This window comes from Cherax quadricarinatus, chromosome 83, assembly GCF_038502225.1.
Source record: "Cherax quadricarinatus isolate ZL_2023a chromosome 83, ASM3850222v1, whole genome shotgun sequence".
NCBI classification, from domain to species: domain Eukaryota; kingdom Metazoa; phylum Arthropoda; class Malacostraca; order Decapoda; family Parastacidae; genus Cherax; species Cherax quadricarinatus.
The window spans coordinates 6,961,347-6,974,173 of NC_091374.1; the positions used below are offsets into that span (position 1 = coordinate 6,961,347).

The window sequence follows — 12,827 nt, forward strand, 5'->3', positions numbered from 1 at the left end:
AGGTGCGAGTAACAATGGTTAGATGAGCAAGAGAATCTTATAATATGAAGATGGGATTTTATTTTGGTATAGAATATAAGAAGTTTAGATTAGGGCAGATATTTTTTTTTTATTATATATGAAAGAGTTGGGAAAAGAAAGTTTCAAAGCATCTTTTGCCTATAGAATAAATAGTAGTTTCATTAGGAGTGGAAATGGCTGCAGATATAATACTAATATAGAGGATGTGAGTTGAGTTGCTAATTTTCTGTTCATCCTGCATCCCTGTAAAACGAGAAAAATTAATATTGCACAGAATGTAATTGTTGCCAAACTAGTTCGGACAATTATAAAAGTAATCTCAGCAAGCGACTTATACTGTACCCTGTACATCATTTCCTTGGGACCAGACCAAGGAGGTATTGACCCTGAGAGCTTTCTTCAGATATCCTTCCTAGAAAAATTTATTTCATCCTAAAATGGAATCAAATTAGTTTCCACTCAAAATATAAAATTGTTATTAAACCTATGTTACTTACCATTCTTACTTCTTTCACCTTATATTTCTCTCCACTATTCTGCAGGTTTCCATTATTTTAATGACTCCACACTAACTAGTAGCATAATCTAATTTGTAATTAAACTAATGTATACAAATCATTGATATATTACGTAGTCTATAAAAATGGAATTAAACCTAGGTTCTGCATAAAGTATAAATCATACAATTATTTATGATTAAGCCAAAATGTATATAAGTCATTTACAGTGGTCCCTTGAGTTAGGATAATTTTGAGTTTTGATTTGCCCTCAGAGGAATATAGAAAAATTTGAGATGCAATATGTTTAAAGTGGTCAGCTTGCATGGGTGGGCCTCGGTCAACCAGTGATGCATTAGCTTGCCTCTTGGGCAGTGTCTGAGCCAATAGGTGCATCAGTTAGGGTGGCTTAGCAGCCCATAAGTGATGGGAACAAATGTCTCTGGAGTAGCATTTTATCCACTAACAGCATTTATACTACAGTTTGTTTCCTCTTACATTTGAAGCTACCACTTGTTGCCCATACCAATTCTGGATTATTTATCCTTTGTAACTGCATTTGTGATTGAACTCCACTATCTTTTGTGTTATTGGTCATCATGGCTCCTAAAGTGTGCAGTAAACAGGCAGTTTCTCTGAAGATTAGCAAGAAATTGTGAAAAACAAGATAGGAATTAGAATTAGTGCATTGGTGCTTGAGTATGGCTTTCCACAATCAATCATCACTTATTATCAAGCAAAAAGAAATTTTAAAGAATATTGTAGTAGGTGATGCATCTAAGCTAGTGGAAAAAAGGCAGAGAAATTATCAGAGATGGAAAGACTTATTGTGGATAAAAGCAGCAGATGAAGGGAGATACAGTGCTTGCAAGTTATATCTGAGTGTGCTAGACAAATTTATGATGATTTTAAAAACACCATTCACTCTAAAGTAGTAATTCTACTTTGTGATGATTATAAAGCTAGCAAAGGGTGATTCGAGGGTTTAAAGGAGAGGAATGTTATTAAGTGTTGAGTTGGGTGAGGCTTCCATTGCTGATAAGGTTCTGAATCTTTTCTGCTTAAGATTGAACAGCTTCTTATGCCAGAGGGTTGTCTTCCTCAAGTGTTTAATGTGGACAAGACAACTATAGTGTAAAGCTAACTGTAGTGTAAAGCACCCTTCTGGCAAGACAGTGATGGAGTGAATGATGGTGAAAGTTTTTCTTTTCCGGGCCACCCTGCCTTGGTGGGAATCGGCCAGTGTGTTAATAATAAAAAAAAAAAGAAGACAAAGCTCTTTTGGAAAAGAATGCCTGGGCAAATATTTGTCACAAAGGAGAAGGCCACTTTGCTTGGCCATAAGCCTATGAATGATAGGCTTATTCTGCTGTATGGTGTCAGTGCCTCTGGAGATTTCAATGCGAGGCCTGTGCTTGTTCACTAGAAAACCTCAGTGCTTAAACAACAAAAAGTATCTAAGGACAGGTTGGGTGTGTTCTGGCATTGCAACAAAAAGGTCAGACACTGAAAAAACTGAACTCACTTCATGTGTTTTTTTCAAGAGACAGTGGTTGGAAGAAACTGCTATTTCCAACCAGTAACCTTCTTCACCCTCCCCCAACACCAGCTTTTCAAGTTCAAGGTACAGTAAAAGTTACACTTCCAGGGTCTTGGAATACTACAAACCCATGTATTTTGGGGTTTGAGGTACAATACATCTTATGGAATGGATTAATTTTATAGCTCAAGGGACCACTGTATTACCCATGTTATATAGGTTAGACAGTACACACTCCAACATTAGTGAATTATTGAAGTCTACAATAAATGGTCATTGTTTAAGTATGGTAGTTTATAGGATCTTAATATGGGTCATCAATGTTTTATCCACTTAATTGCACTTTACTGGGTAATGAATTCTGTTATCACAATTTTTTCATATTATATGCTGTTGGCTAGTTAGGCAAGTCACAGTAATGTTACTACCAGACAAGCTGGTACTCATTCATTTACCCTCCCGAAGGGAGGATGAACAGCTGCGTGAAGTGAGTGCCTGCTGCCCGCAACGGGGATTGAGCTCTGGCCAGTAGATTAGCAGTCAGCAACGCTAACCATTGTGCCACCAAGGCATGGATACTGAGAGATATCCAAGATAAGTCTGAAAGGTATACAGATGGCAGATGCTCTACAGAATATAATGGAAATGTTATGAATGGAAGTGTAGTATAGTCTGATGAAAGGTTTAATTCACCCAGCTTTTATTACAGTATAAGTGAAGTATGGGTGTATAATAATACATGAAGCATACAAGAAATGTATTTGGATGTGGTTTGGTGAGGTGTTCTTAAGTAATAGAAGTTGTGCAAGGATGGGTATGCAAGGATGAGAGACCACAAGAATTATGATGGTTTATGAAAAATGGTGCATCCAATACAGTTGATTCTGTTCATAAGCAAGTCTTATACCTGCATCTCTCCTTTAACCCTTTCACTGGCACCCACATAGATCTATGTTATTGCTGCCAGTGTCACTCACGTAGATACGTGTTTTAAGCAGAGCACTCTCAATGCTGTGAGCAGTAAATTATTGCCCAGACATGAGAGAATGGGTCTGTGTGCTTGGGTGTGCACAATATAAGGAAAAATCCTGCCTCATTTAGTGCATAATGAGGAAAGGAAACCTCTGATCTTGTGTTTGTTTAAGTAGCAGCTTAGAAGTTTTTTCTAGGGTAGATTTTATGGTTTTACAGGTGCTCCTCAACTTACGATGGGGTTACATTCTGAAATGCCCATCATAAGTCAAAAATATCATCAGTCTGGTATGAAAATGATATGCCAAATAAATAACTACTGTCACTGAATAAGTAAATAAATAATTACTGCAACTAATGGCTTTTGCACCATTGTAAAGTTGAAATATTGTAAGTCAAATCATCGTAAGTCGAGGATCAACTCCATTGGCTATTTCTTGGTATCATTTTATAGAATGGAAGATACACTAGTGAAGTAGAAATGAATTTGGTCAGTTGTAGGCTGGAAGCTGCTTGACATAGGCCTCAAAGTGGCACAAATATTAGATTTTTGGTGGTCCTGAGAAAGGGTGGGGCGCCCATTCTACTTTATGGGTTTTTACTAAGTCTGCTATAATTATTTGGATGGCCTAAATCATGACTATCATTCTTAGTTGTATTTTATTTTCTGAGAAATAGACTAAACCTTCAATTTTTTTTCTTTGGCACGATGATGAGTTCAATATGGAGGGCAAGTGTTATGTAGGAAAGACCTGAGAATGTAATTAATGAACAGAGGAAAGGTGGCTTTAGTGGCTTGAATGCTTAGTGTTTATTTTGAACTCTTTAAATTGGAATTTGTTGAATTTTGTGTAAAATTATCCAAGTTACTGAATTCTGGGCTCTTAATAGGTTAATTCTGATGTGCAGTTTCTTGTTCTTAATCACTAGATCAGAAGGCATACTAGTGAAATAGTTAGGAATTAGGTCCAGTAGAATTGGCTTAAAATAGGACTCTAAAGTGGTGTGTAAATTCCACCCAAACTGCCAAATTAGTGCCTGCGCAATTTTGTAAATTTTAAGTCAAATTAAGAATTTTTGGTATCATTATCTTCAGAAAAAGATTTTCTACCATTTCAGAACACAAAATTATTATTATCTTTGGGGGGAAATCGTGATACTGTTAACAGTTTGGGGAAGGGGGATGGTGTTTCGACAGTGAAAGGGTTAAATTCCCTCTTCATCCTCTATTTGTCACCTTTTCATTTATTCACCTCCTTTGATCATCAGCTGAATGTTTTACAGTTGTTACCATTTTAATCAGTACCTGAGTAATTACATTGATATAGCATTTACAACATTCCAGAGTTTCACTTGCATTGTCTGAACATATTTATAACCGGTTTCTTACTCTCCATTCTTTTTAGCTTCCCAGTTTCTCTACTGTTTGGACTTTGTTAGCTTTGTATCTTACCTCTTATCTGTACCCCATTTTCCGTTAGCAGTCAAGTGGGTGAATCAAGAGCTATGGTAGATTTAAGAGAATTTTCCCCTAATATAACATTCATATGCTTTATTATACATAAATTTTAGGTATAGTTTACTAGTAACTGTACACGCTCATTTCCTAATGATTTTTCACATGAAATTTTTTCTTTGTATTTTACAGGGTGGGTCCTTGCTGCTCTGTGATCAGTGTCCTGCCGCTTTTCATGCAGATTGCATGAAAATAACTACTCCAGAGGGGGGTTATGTCTGTGAAGATTGTGAAAATGGAAAGTTCCCCATCTATGGTGACATTGTATGGGTAAAACTTGGATTATACAGGTTTGTAAATTGCTCTTAGCCTTTGAATGACTGGATATCTTCATGACAAACTTTAGGTTTTTGTGAGACCTCCAAGTTCTCACTAAAAGTTATTTGTTGTCAGCTGGAAGAGGAAGCAGTTTGCTAGTGAGATATGCTTGTGACACAGCATTAAGTTTGTGTGTATGTGTACATACAATATGTCAGTCCCATCTTGGGGTGTGCAGCACCAGTATGGAACCTGCATCTGAAAAATCATGTTAAGAAACTGGAGAAAGTGCAATGGTATTCAAGAAGGCTTGTCCCGGAGCTAAGAGATGTGAGCTACTAAAAAGGCTAGCAGAATTTAATCTATTGACATTGGAGGCCAGGAGAGAGAATCTTTCTTCTTTCAACTTGCCGGGTGTGTCCCACCAAGGTGGGGTAGCCCAAAAGAAAAAACGAAAGTTTCTCTTACATTTAGTATTCTGTACAGTAGAACGGGTTACTAGCCCCCTTGCTCCTAGCATTTTAGTTGCCTCTTATGACACGCATGGCTTACGGAGGAAGAATTCTGTTCCACTTTCTCATGGAGATAAGTGGAAATAAACAAGAACTAGTAAGAAAAATAGATGAAAACCCAGAAGGGTGTGTATATATATGCTTGTACAGGCATGTGTAGTACGGCCTTAATGTAAGTAGAAGTAGCAAGACGTACCTGAAATCTTGCATGTTTATGATAAAAAAAGACACCAGCAATTGTACCATCATGTAAAACAATTATAGGCTTTAATTTTACACTCGCTTGGGAGGACGGTAGTACCTCCCTGGGTGGTTGCTGTCTACCAACCAACTACCTAGGAGAGACATGGTGACAACATAAAATAATGTACTCAAGAGAAAGTGATAGGGTAGAAAGGAACAGGCTGTTTGAGAGGCAAGAAACAGGTGCTTGGGAACACAGCTTGAAGTTAGACACAGATGAGCCACAGGGATGTCAGGAAGTATTTCTTCAGCCTTAGAGTGGTTGGGAAATATATTGATCTTGATGAATAAGTGGTGGGGGTAGGCTCTATACATAGTTTTAAGAACAGGTGCAATAGGGCCCACTTGGCTAGGAGGGAGTGAATCTTCATGTTGCAGTTGGGACCAGGAGCTGAGACTCAATTCCATCAAGCACAAATAGGCGAGGACAGCAGTTGAGTATATGATAGTGAATGTTTTTTCTTATTTGAGTTGACCTACCTTTGATAGTTAGCCAGTGTGTTAAAAAATCTTTTTCTTCTCTATATCTGATACTTGCACATGCCTTTTTCTACATTTAAATTTTAGTATATATTTTCCATCATAACCATATGTTATTCTCATTTCCATATCTTTGGTTGACTATATATCAGCTTCAAATGTTCTCTGCATTTCTAATTTAAATAGATTATAACATTAATTATTTGTTATAGTTTATTGGAAAAGGTGTTCTTTTGACATTAAAAGGAATGATTGACACTACAGGATATGAATCACAGAATGAGTGGGGGCTGAAATCCATGGCAGGCAAGTCCTAAAACCTGCAGGCCTGCAAGTTTTAGGACTTGCTTGCAGTCATGTTATTAAAATTTCATGAGTTATGAAACAGGATATGTTTGAGAGACTAGTGTGATGTATGACCTAGTGTGCCAGCTCTGATGGTTGAAGAATCCTTAAAAGAAGTCATGTATACATTCTTGAGGGTAAACCTGATTAAAATATAAATTCTATTACTGTATTTGAGTGATTGTTATTTTCTTCATTAAGAATTAAAGTTTTAACTGCATAAAATATACCAAAAGGTTCGACTACTAACTACAAAATCAAATTGATACTGGACAGATGGTGGCCTGGTCAAGTGTTGCATCCCAGATACATCCCAGACAACATTGAGAACTTGCAACACCAGCAAGGCATGTTCTGTGTTCATTTCTTTGGTTCCAATGACTATTACTGGGTTACCAGAGGACGAGCTTTCCTCTACCAGGAAGGGGTGAGCAATAATTTTTTTTTCTCCTGTAATTTGTCTTATTTATAATTAAAGAATTCTTGTAAATCTTTAAAAATAATAAAAATTTGTTTTTATAAACAAATGTACGTTAATAGTTGCTTAAAATTTATAATTTGGTTCTTTACTGTTACTGTATATACAGCTGTCTAGCAGTAGCCGTGTTACTCAAAAAAAATTTCTTTGCAAAAATGTTAGTGCATACATTTGTGATATTTTTTCAATGAAGTCTAGTATTTTTAATATATGTACAGTGGTACCCCGAGTTTCAAACTGCTCCGAACTTAACCAATTATGTAAGTATATTATTGTAAGTGTATTTTTGGGGGTCTGAAACAGACTAATCTAATTTACATTATTCCTTATGGGAACAAATTCGTTCAGTAATGGCACTTGAGCGGCCTTCTGGAAAGAAGACAGTTCGAAACTCAGGGTACCACTGTAAATGTTTTATCTAGTTATTGTTATTTGACTTCCATAGTCTTATATCTATCTACACATTTACGAGCCTGGCCCATGGCCGGGATCAGAGAGTAGAGAAACTCTCAAAACTCTTCAAAGGTATATCATTGTATTATGCTGTTGACTATTGCCATCTTGCCATACTTTTTTCCTATTAGCCTCTTTGATTCATTTTTACCTATTTTTTTTTTCATGTAGGATGTCAAATAGTGTAAAAAAAAAAAATTGTTTTATCAGGTTTTCTTTCTGCGGAGTTTAACCCTTTGAGGGTCGACAGGCCCTCTCCGAGACTTGTTCTCAGGGTCAGCCAAATTTGAAAAAAAAAAAAAATATTTTTTCTTATGTAAAGATAGAGAATCTTTTCCCGATCATAATGACACCAAAAGTATGAAATTTGATGGAAAACTTAGGGAATTATGCTCTCGTGAAGTTAGCGGTCTCGACTATGTTTACGCATCGGCGATTTTGCCCACTTTGAGCCCTATTTTCAGCCAGTTCCAGTGTACTAGTCGACAAAAATCATAACTATTTCTCTAGAACTCCATTTTTTCTATTGAATGAGTACAAGAAACCACCCATTTACTGATTTCAACTATCCAATACAGTGGTCAGAATTTAGCAATTTTGCCAATTTCACACAAATTTCAAAATATGCCAATTTCCAAATAGGGTCCAGAATAAACAAGAAAGACATTCCTGGCACTAAAATAACATTTCCTCTGTTCGTTAGTCACATCCCCAGGCCCCTCTTATATTTCTTTGGCTTTCCACTTTCAATTTTTATTCTTACAAAAAATAGAAGATTTGCTGTTATGCAGACTGCTGCATTAGTGTAGAAATGGTATAAATAATATCAGTGCACTTGTGACAGTAGTTTGTTGGATTATGTATTGGTAGATAAAAGACTGTTAAGTAGACTTCAGGATGTACATGTTTATAGAGGGGCCACGGATATATCAGATCACTTTCAAGTTGTAGCTACACTGAGAGTAAAAGGTAGATGGGATACAAGGAGAATAGAAGCATCAGGGAAGAGAGAGGTGAAGGTTTATAAACTAAAAGAGGAGGCAGTTAGGGTAAGATATAAACAGCTATTGGAGGATAGATGGGCTTATGAGAGCATAGGCAATGGGGTCGAAGAGGTATGGGGTAGGTTTAAAAATGTAGTGTTAGAGTGTTCAGCAGAAGTTTGTGGTTACAGGAAAGTGGGTGCGGGAGGGAAGAGGAGCGATTGGTGGAATGATGATGTGAAGAGAGTAGTAAGGGAGAAAAAGTTAGTATATGAGAAGTTTTTACAAAGTAGAAGTGATGCAAGGAGGGAAGAGTATATGGAGAAAAAGAGAGAGGTTAAGAGAGTGGTGAAGCAATGTAAAAAGAGAGCAAATGAGAGTGGGTGAGATGTTATCAACAAATTTTGTTGAAAATAAGAAAAAGTTTTGGAGTGAGATTAACAAGTTAAGAAAGCCTAGAGAACAAATGGATTTGTCAGTTAAAAATAGGAGAGGAGAGTTATTAAATGGAGAGTTAGAGGTATCGGGAAGATGGAGGGAATATTTTGAGGAATTGTTAAATGTTGATGAAGATAGGGAAGCTGTGATTTCGTGTATAGGGCAAGGAGGAACAACATCTTGTAGGAGTGAGGAAGAGCCAGTTGTGAGTGTGGGGGAAGTTCGTGAGGCAGTAGGTAAAATGAAAGGGGGTAAGGCAGCCGGGATTGATGGGATAAAGATAGAAACGTTAAAAGCAGGTGGGGATATAGTTTTGGAGTGGTTGGTGCAATTATTTAATAAATGTATGGAAGGGGTAAGGTACCTAGGGATTGGCAGAGAGCATGCATAGTTCCTTTGTATAAAGGCAAAGGGGATAAAAGAGAGTGCAAAAATTATAGGGGGATAAGTCTGTTGAGTATACCTGGCAAAGTGTATGGTAGAGTTGTTATTGAAAGAATTAAGAGTAAGACGGAGAATAGGATAGCAGATGAACAAGAGGCTTTAGGAAAGGTAGGGGGTGTGTGGACCAGGTGTTTACAGTGAAACATATAAGTGAACAGTATTTAGATAAGGCTAAAGAGGTCTTTGTGGCATTTATGGATTTGGAAACGGCGTATGACAGGGTGGATAGGGGGGCAATGTGGCAGATGTTGCAGGTGTATGGTGTAGGAGGTAGGTTACTGAAGGCAGTGAAGAGTTTTTACGAGGATAGTGAGGCTCAAGTTAGAGTATGTAGGAAAGAGGGAAATTATTTCCCAGTAAAAGTAGGCCTTAGACAAGGATGTGTGATGTCACCGTGGTTGTTTAATATATTTATAGATGGGGTTGTAAGGGAAGTAAATGCGAGGGTCTTGGTAAGAGGCGTGGAGTTAAAAGATAAAGAATTACACATAAAGTGGGAGTTGTCACAGTTGCTCTTTGCTGATGACACTGTGCTCTTGGGAGATTCTGAAGAGAAGTTGCAGAGATTGGTGGATGAATTTGGTAGGGTGTGCAAAAGAAGAAAATTGAAAGTGAATACAGGAAAGAGTAAGGTTATGAGGATAACAAAAAGATTAGGTGATGAAAGATTGGATATCAGATTGGAGGGAGAGAGTATGGAGGAGGTGAATGTATTCAGATATTTGGGAGTGGACGTGTCAGCGGATGGGTCTATAAAAGATGAGGTGAATCATAGAATTGATGAGGGGAAAAGGGTGAGTGGTGCACTTAGGAGTCTGTGGAGACAAAGAACTTTGTCCTTGGAGGCAAAGAGGGGAATGTATGAGAGTATAGTTTTACCAACGCTCTTATATGGGTGTGAAGCATGGGTGATGAATGTTGCAGCGAGGAGAAGGCTGGAGGCAGTGGAGATGTCATGTCTGAGAGCAATGTGTGGTGTGAATATAATGCAGAGAATTCGTAGTTTGGAAGTTAGGAGGAGGTGCGGGATTACCAAAACTGTTGTCCAGAGGGCTGAGGAAGGGTTGTTGAGGTGGTTCGGACATGTGGAGAGAATGGAGCGAAACAGAATAACTTCAAGAGTGTATCAGTCTGTAGTGGAAGGAAGGGGGGGTAGGGGTCGGCCTAGGAAAGGTTGGAGGGAGGAGGTTAAGGAGGTTTTGTGTGCGAGGGGCTTGGACTTCCAGCAGGCATGCGTGAGCGTGTTTGATAGGAGTGAATGGAGACAAATGGTTTTTAATACTTGACGTGCTGTTGGAGTGTGAGCAAAGTAACATTTATGAAGGGGTTCAGGGAAACCGGCAGGCCGGACTTGAGTCCTGGAGATGGGAAGTACAGTGCCTGCACTCTGAAGGAGGGGTGTTAATGTTGCAGTTTAAAAACTGAAGTGTAAAGCACCCTTCTGGCAAGACAGTGATGGAGTGAGTGATGGTGAAAGTTTTTCTTTTTCGGGCCACCCTGCCTTGGTGGGAATCGGCCAGTGTGATAAAAAAAAAAAAAAAAAATTGTGAAAGAATATTAGACTTACCAGTTGACGTGTGTTGGACGCTTGGCATGATTTGTTTACTTTTGAACTTTGGTAAAAATCGAACATTTCTGCTATTTTGAGCTCAATTTCAAGGTACTTTTCATTGTAAAACCAGTCAAAATCATCTCAATTTCTGTAATATGTCTTCTATTCTATAAAATGAGACCAAGAAAACTAGAATACAACAATAAATACCATCTGAGCTTGCTACCATCTGCAGCTCATAAGACTGCCATCCCCACGAGCCCCTTTGAGGCGGGGTAGATGGCAGACCAGAGGCCTAGCTTCTTCCTACGAGCCCCGTGAGGGCGGGGAATGTGGCTAGGCCTGGGGACACTTGGTCCCAAAGATGAGGAGGTACTTGTACCTCCTCCCATGGGAGACTTAAGTCTCGAGACACTCCCCAGATAGGGAGCCAAGGCCGGGTCACCACTACTTGGAAAAGACCCGGGCCGGGAGAATACCGGCGAATAAAAAAAAAAAATACCATACGAAAATACAGTGCAAAGTCGCTGTTTTATTCCAAAAACACGGTCAAAATTTTTTTTTTCTCATACACTGTGTGCTGCAGGATTTTTTTTGTACTGCACACACTGACCACATAGACCCATTCTTTCATATGTATGCCTACCAGCTTTCTCCCACTAGATTTGAGGGCGCTAGAATTTAGGCATACTTGTACGTCAAAAACCCTGGGTCGTAAGCCGTACTAGTACGGCCGAAACCCTCAAAGGGTTAAGAAAATGAGACAGGATGCTTGTACAGTATCTGTTAATGGTTCTGGGGATTGTCAGTCCCACGGCCTGGTCTCACAGGTAGTTCCATATTGTTCACTAGATCAAGCTGTCAGTAAAGAATATCTAGGTTCTGAATGCCACTTATAGATTAGCAAGTTTAGTCTGTGCTGCTGATGGCTCAGTATCCTGTTTATACGTGTTTCAGGAAATATTTGTGGCAATGACTTTTTTTCTAATCACTATTTCTGTAATTCTTTTTCTGCCTCATATGATCGTATTATACTTACTTTTCTGAGCCCCAGTAAGGATCATTGTGAGCTTCACATTGTTGAAGACCCTTTACCACTGCTCACTTGTGGATGTTTGTTTGTTACACTTGACACTCACTGAGAGTCTGGCAAAGCCCCAAGGCAAATTCATCCTTGCTCTGTAATCTTAACACCGATTTCATCCCTTCCTATGGACATATTCTCAACAGGCTCAATTTTGCCTGGCCTCTCAGCGTTCTGCTACTGTCTTCAGGATTTATAGCAATGCTTACTGTAATTTATGATCCTTGTTCAGGATCGCTGTTCTCTAGCTCAACAGTTGTGATGGCCATACAGCCTCCCCTGACTGCTCTCGGCCCACGCAGGTTGGCTCCTTCATGAACATGCTTGCTTCTATGTGGTTGCAGGGGTAGAGTTCTAGATCCTGGCCCTGCTTTTTGTCATTTGCCAAAATCACTTTCCTCTAGCCCTGTGGGCTCTGTCATACCTGTTCTTAAACTGTGTATGGAACCTACTTCCACTTTTTTTTTTTTTCCTTGCACTTCCTGACATGCCTATGGCCCATCTGTCTTAACTTTCAGTTGTGCTCCCAAGTACCTGTTACCATCCTTTCAAATAACCAATCTCTGTCAACCCTATCACTTCCTACAGGTGACTCTTCTGCCCTCCACTGTCATTAAATGTGGTTCTGGAACTAGTCTTGTTGTATACCTCTGCACACATTCCAGTTTTTAAACTGGCTTTCTCAGGTGTGGGTTCCATGCCGGTGCTATGTACTTCAAGATGGGTCCTCATTTATTGACTGTTGTAAGATGGAAACATAAACACATATGCAGTTTAACCCTTTGAGGGTCGACAGGCCCTCTCCGAAACTCGTTCTCAGGGTCGGCCAAATTTAAAAAAAAAAAAAAAATTATTTTCTCTTATGAAAAGATAGAGAATCTTTTCCCGATCATAAAGACACCAAAAGTTTGAAATTTGATAGAAAACTTACAGAATTATGCTCTCGCAAAGTTAGCGGTCTCGGCGATGTTTACTGATCGGCGATTTTGCCCACTTTGAGCCCCATTTTCG

The 12,827-nt window shown here is 38.8% G+C and overlaps 1 protein-coding gene across 4 annotated transcripts in view; it reads left to right on the plus strand.

The window, feature by feature from the left end:
• Positions 1-12,827, plus strand: part of NSD (Nuclear receptor binding SET domain protein) — a 103,684-nt gene that overhangs the window by 58,531 nt on the left and 32,326 nt on the right. For all 4 annotated transcript variants that reach the window (XM_053796323.2, XM_053796324.2, XM_053796326.2 and 1 more), the window contains 2 exons: positions 4,679-4,836; positions 6,661-6,811. In XM_053796323.2, coding sequence (XP_053652298.1) covers positions 4,679-4,836; positions 6,661-6,811 — 309 coding nt within the window. The remainder of the gene's footprint in view (positions 1-4,678; positions 4,837-6,660; positions 6,812-12,827) is intronic.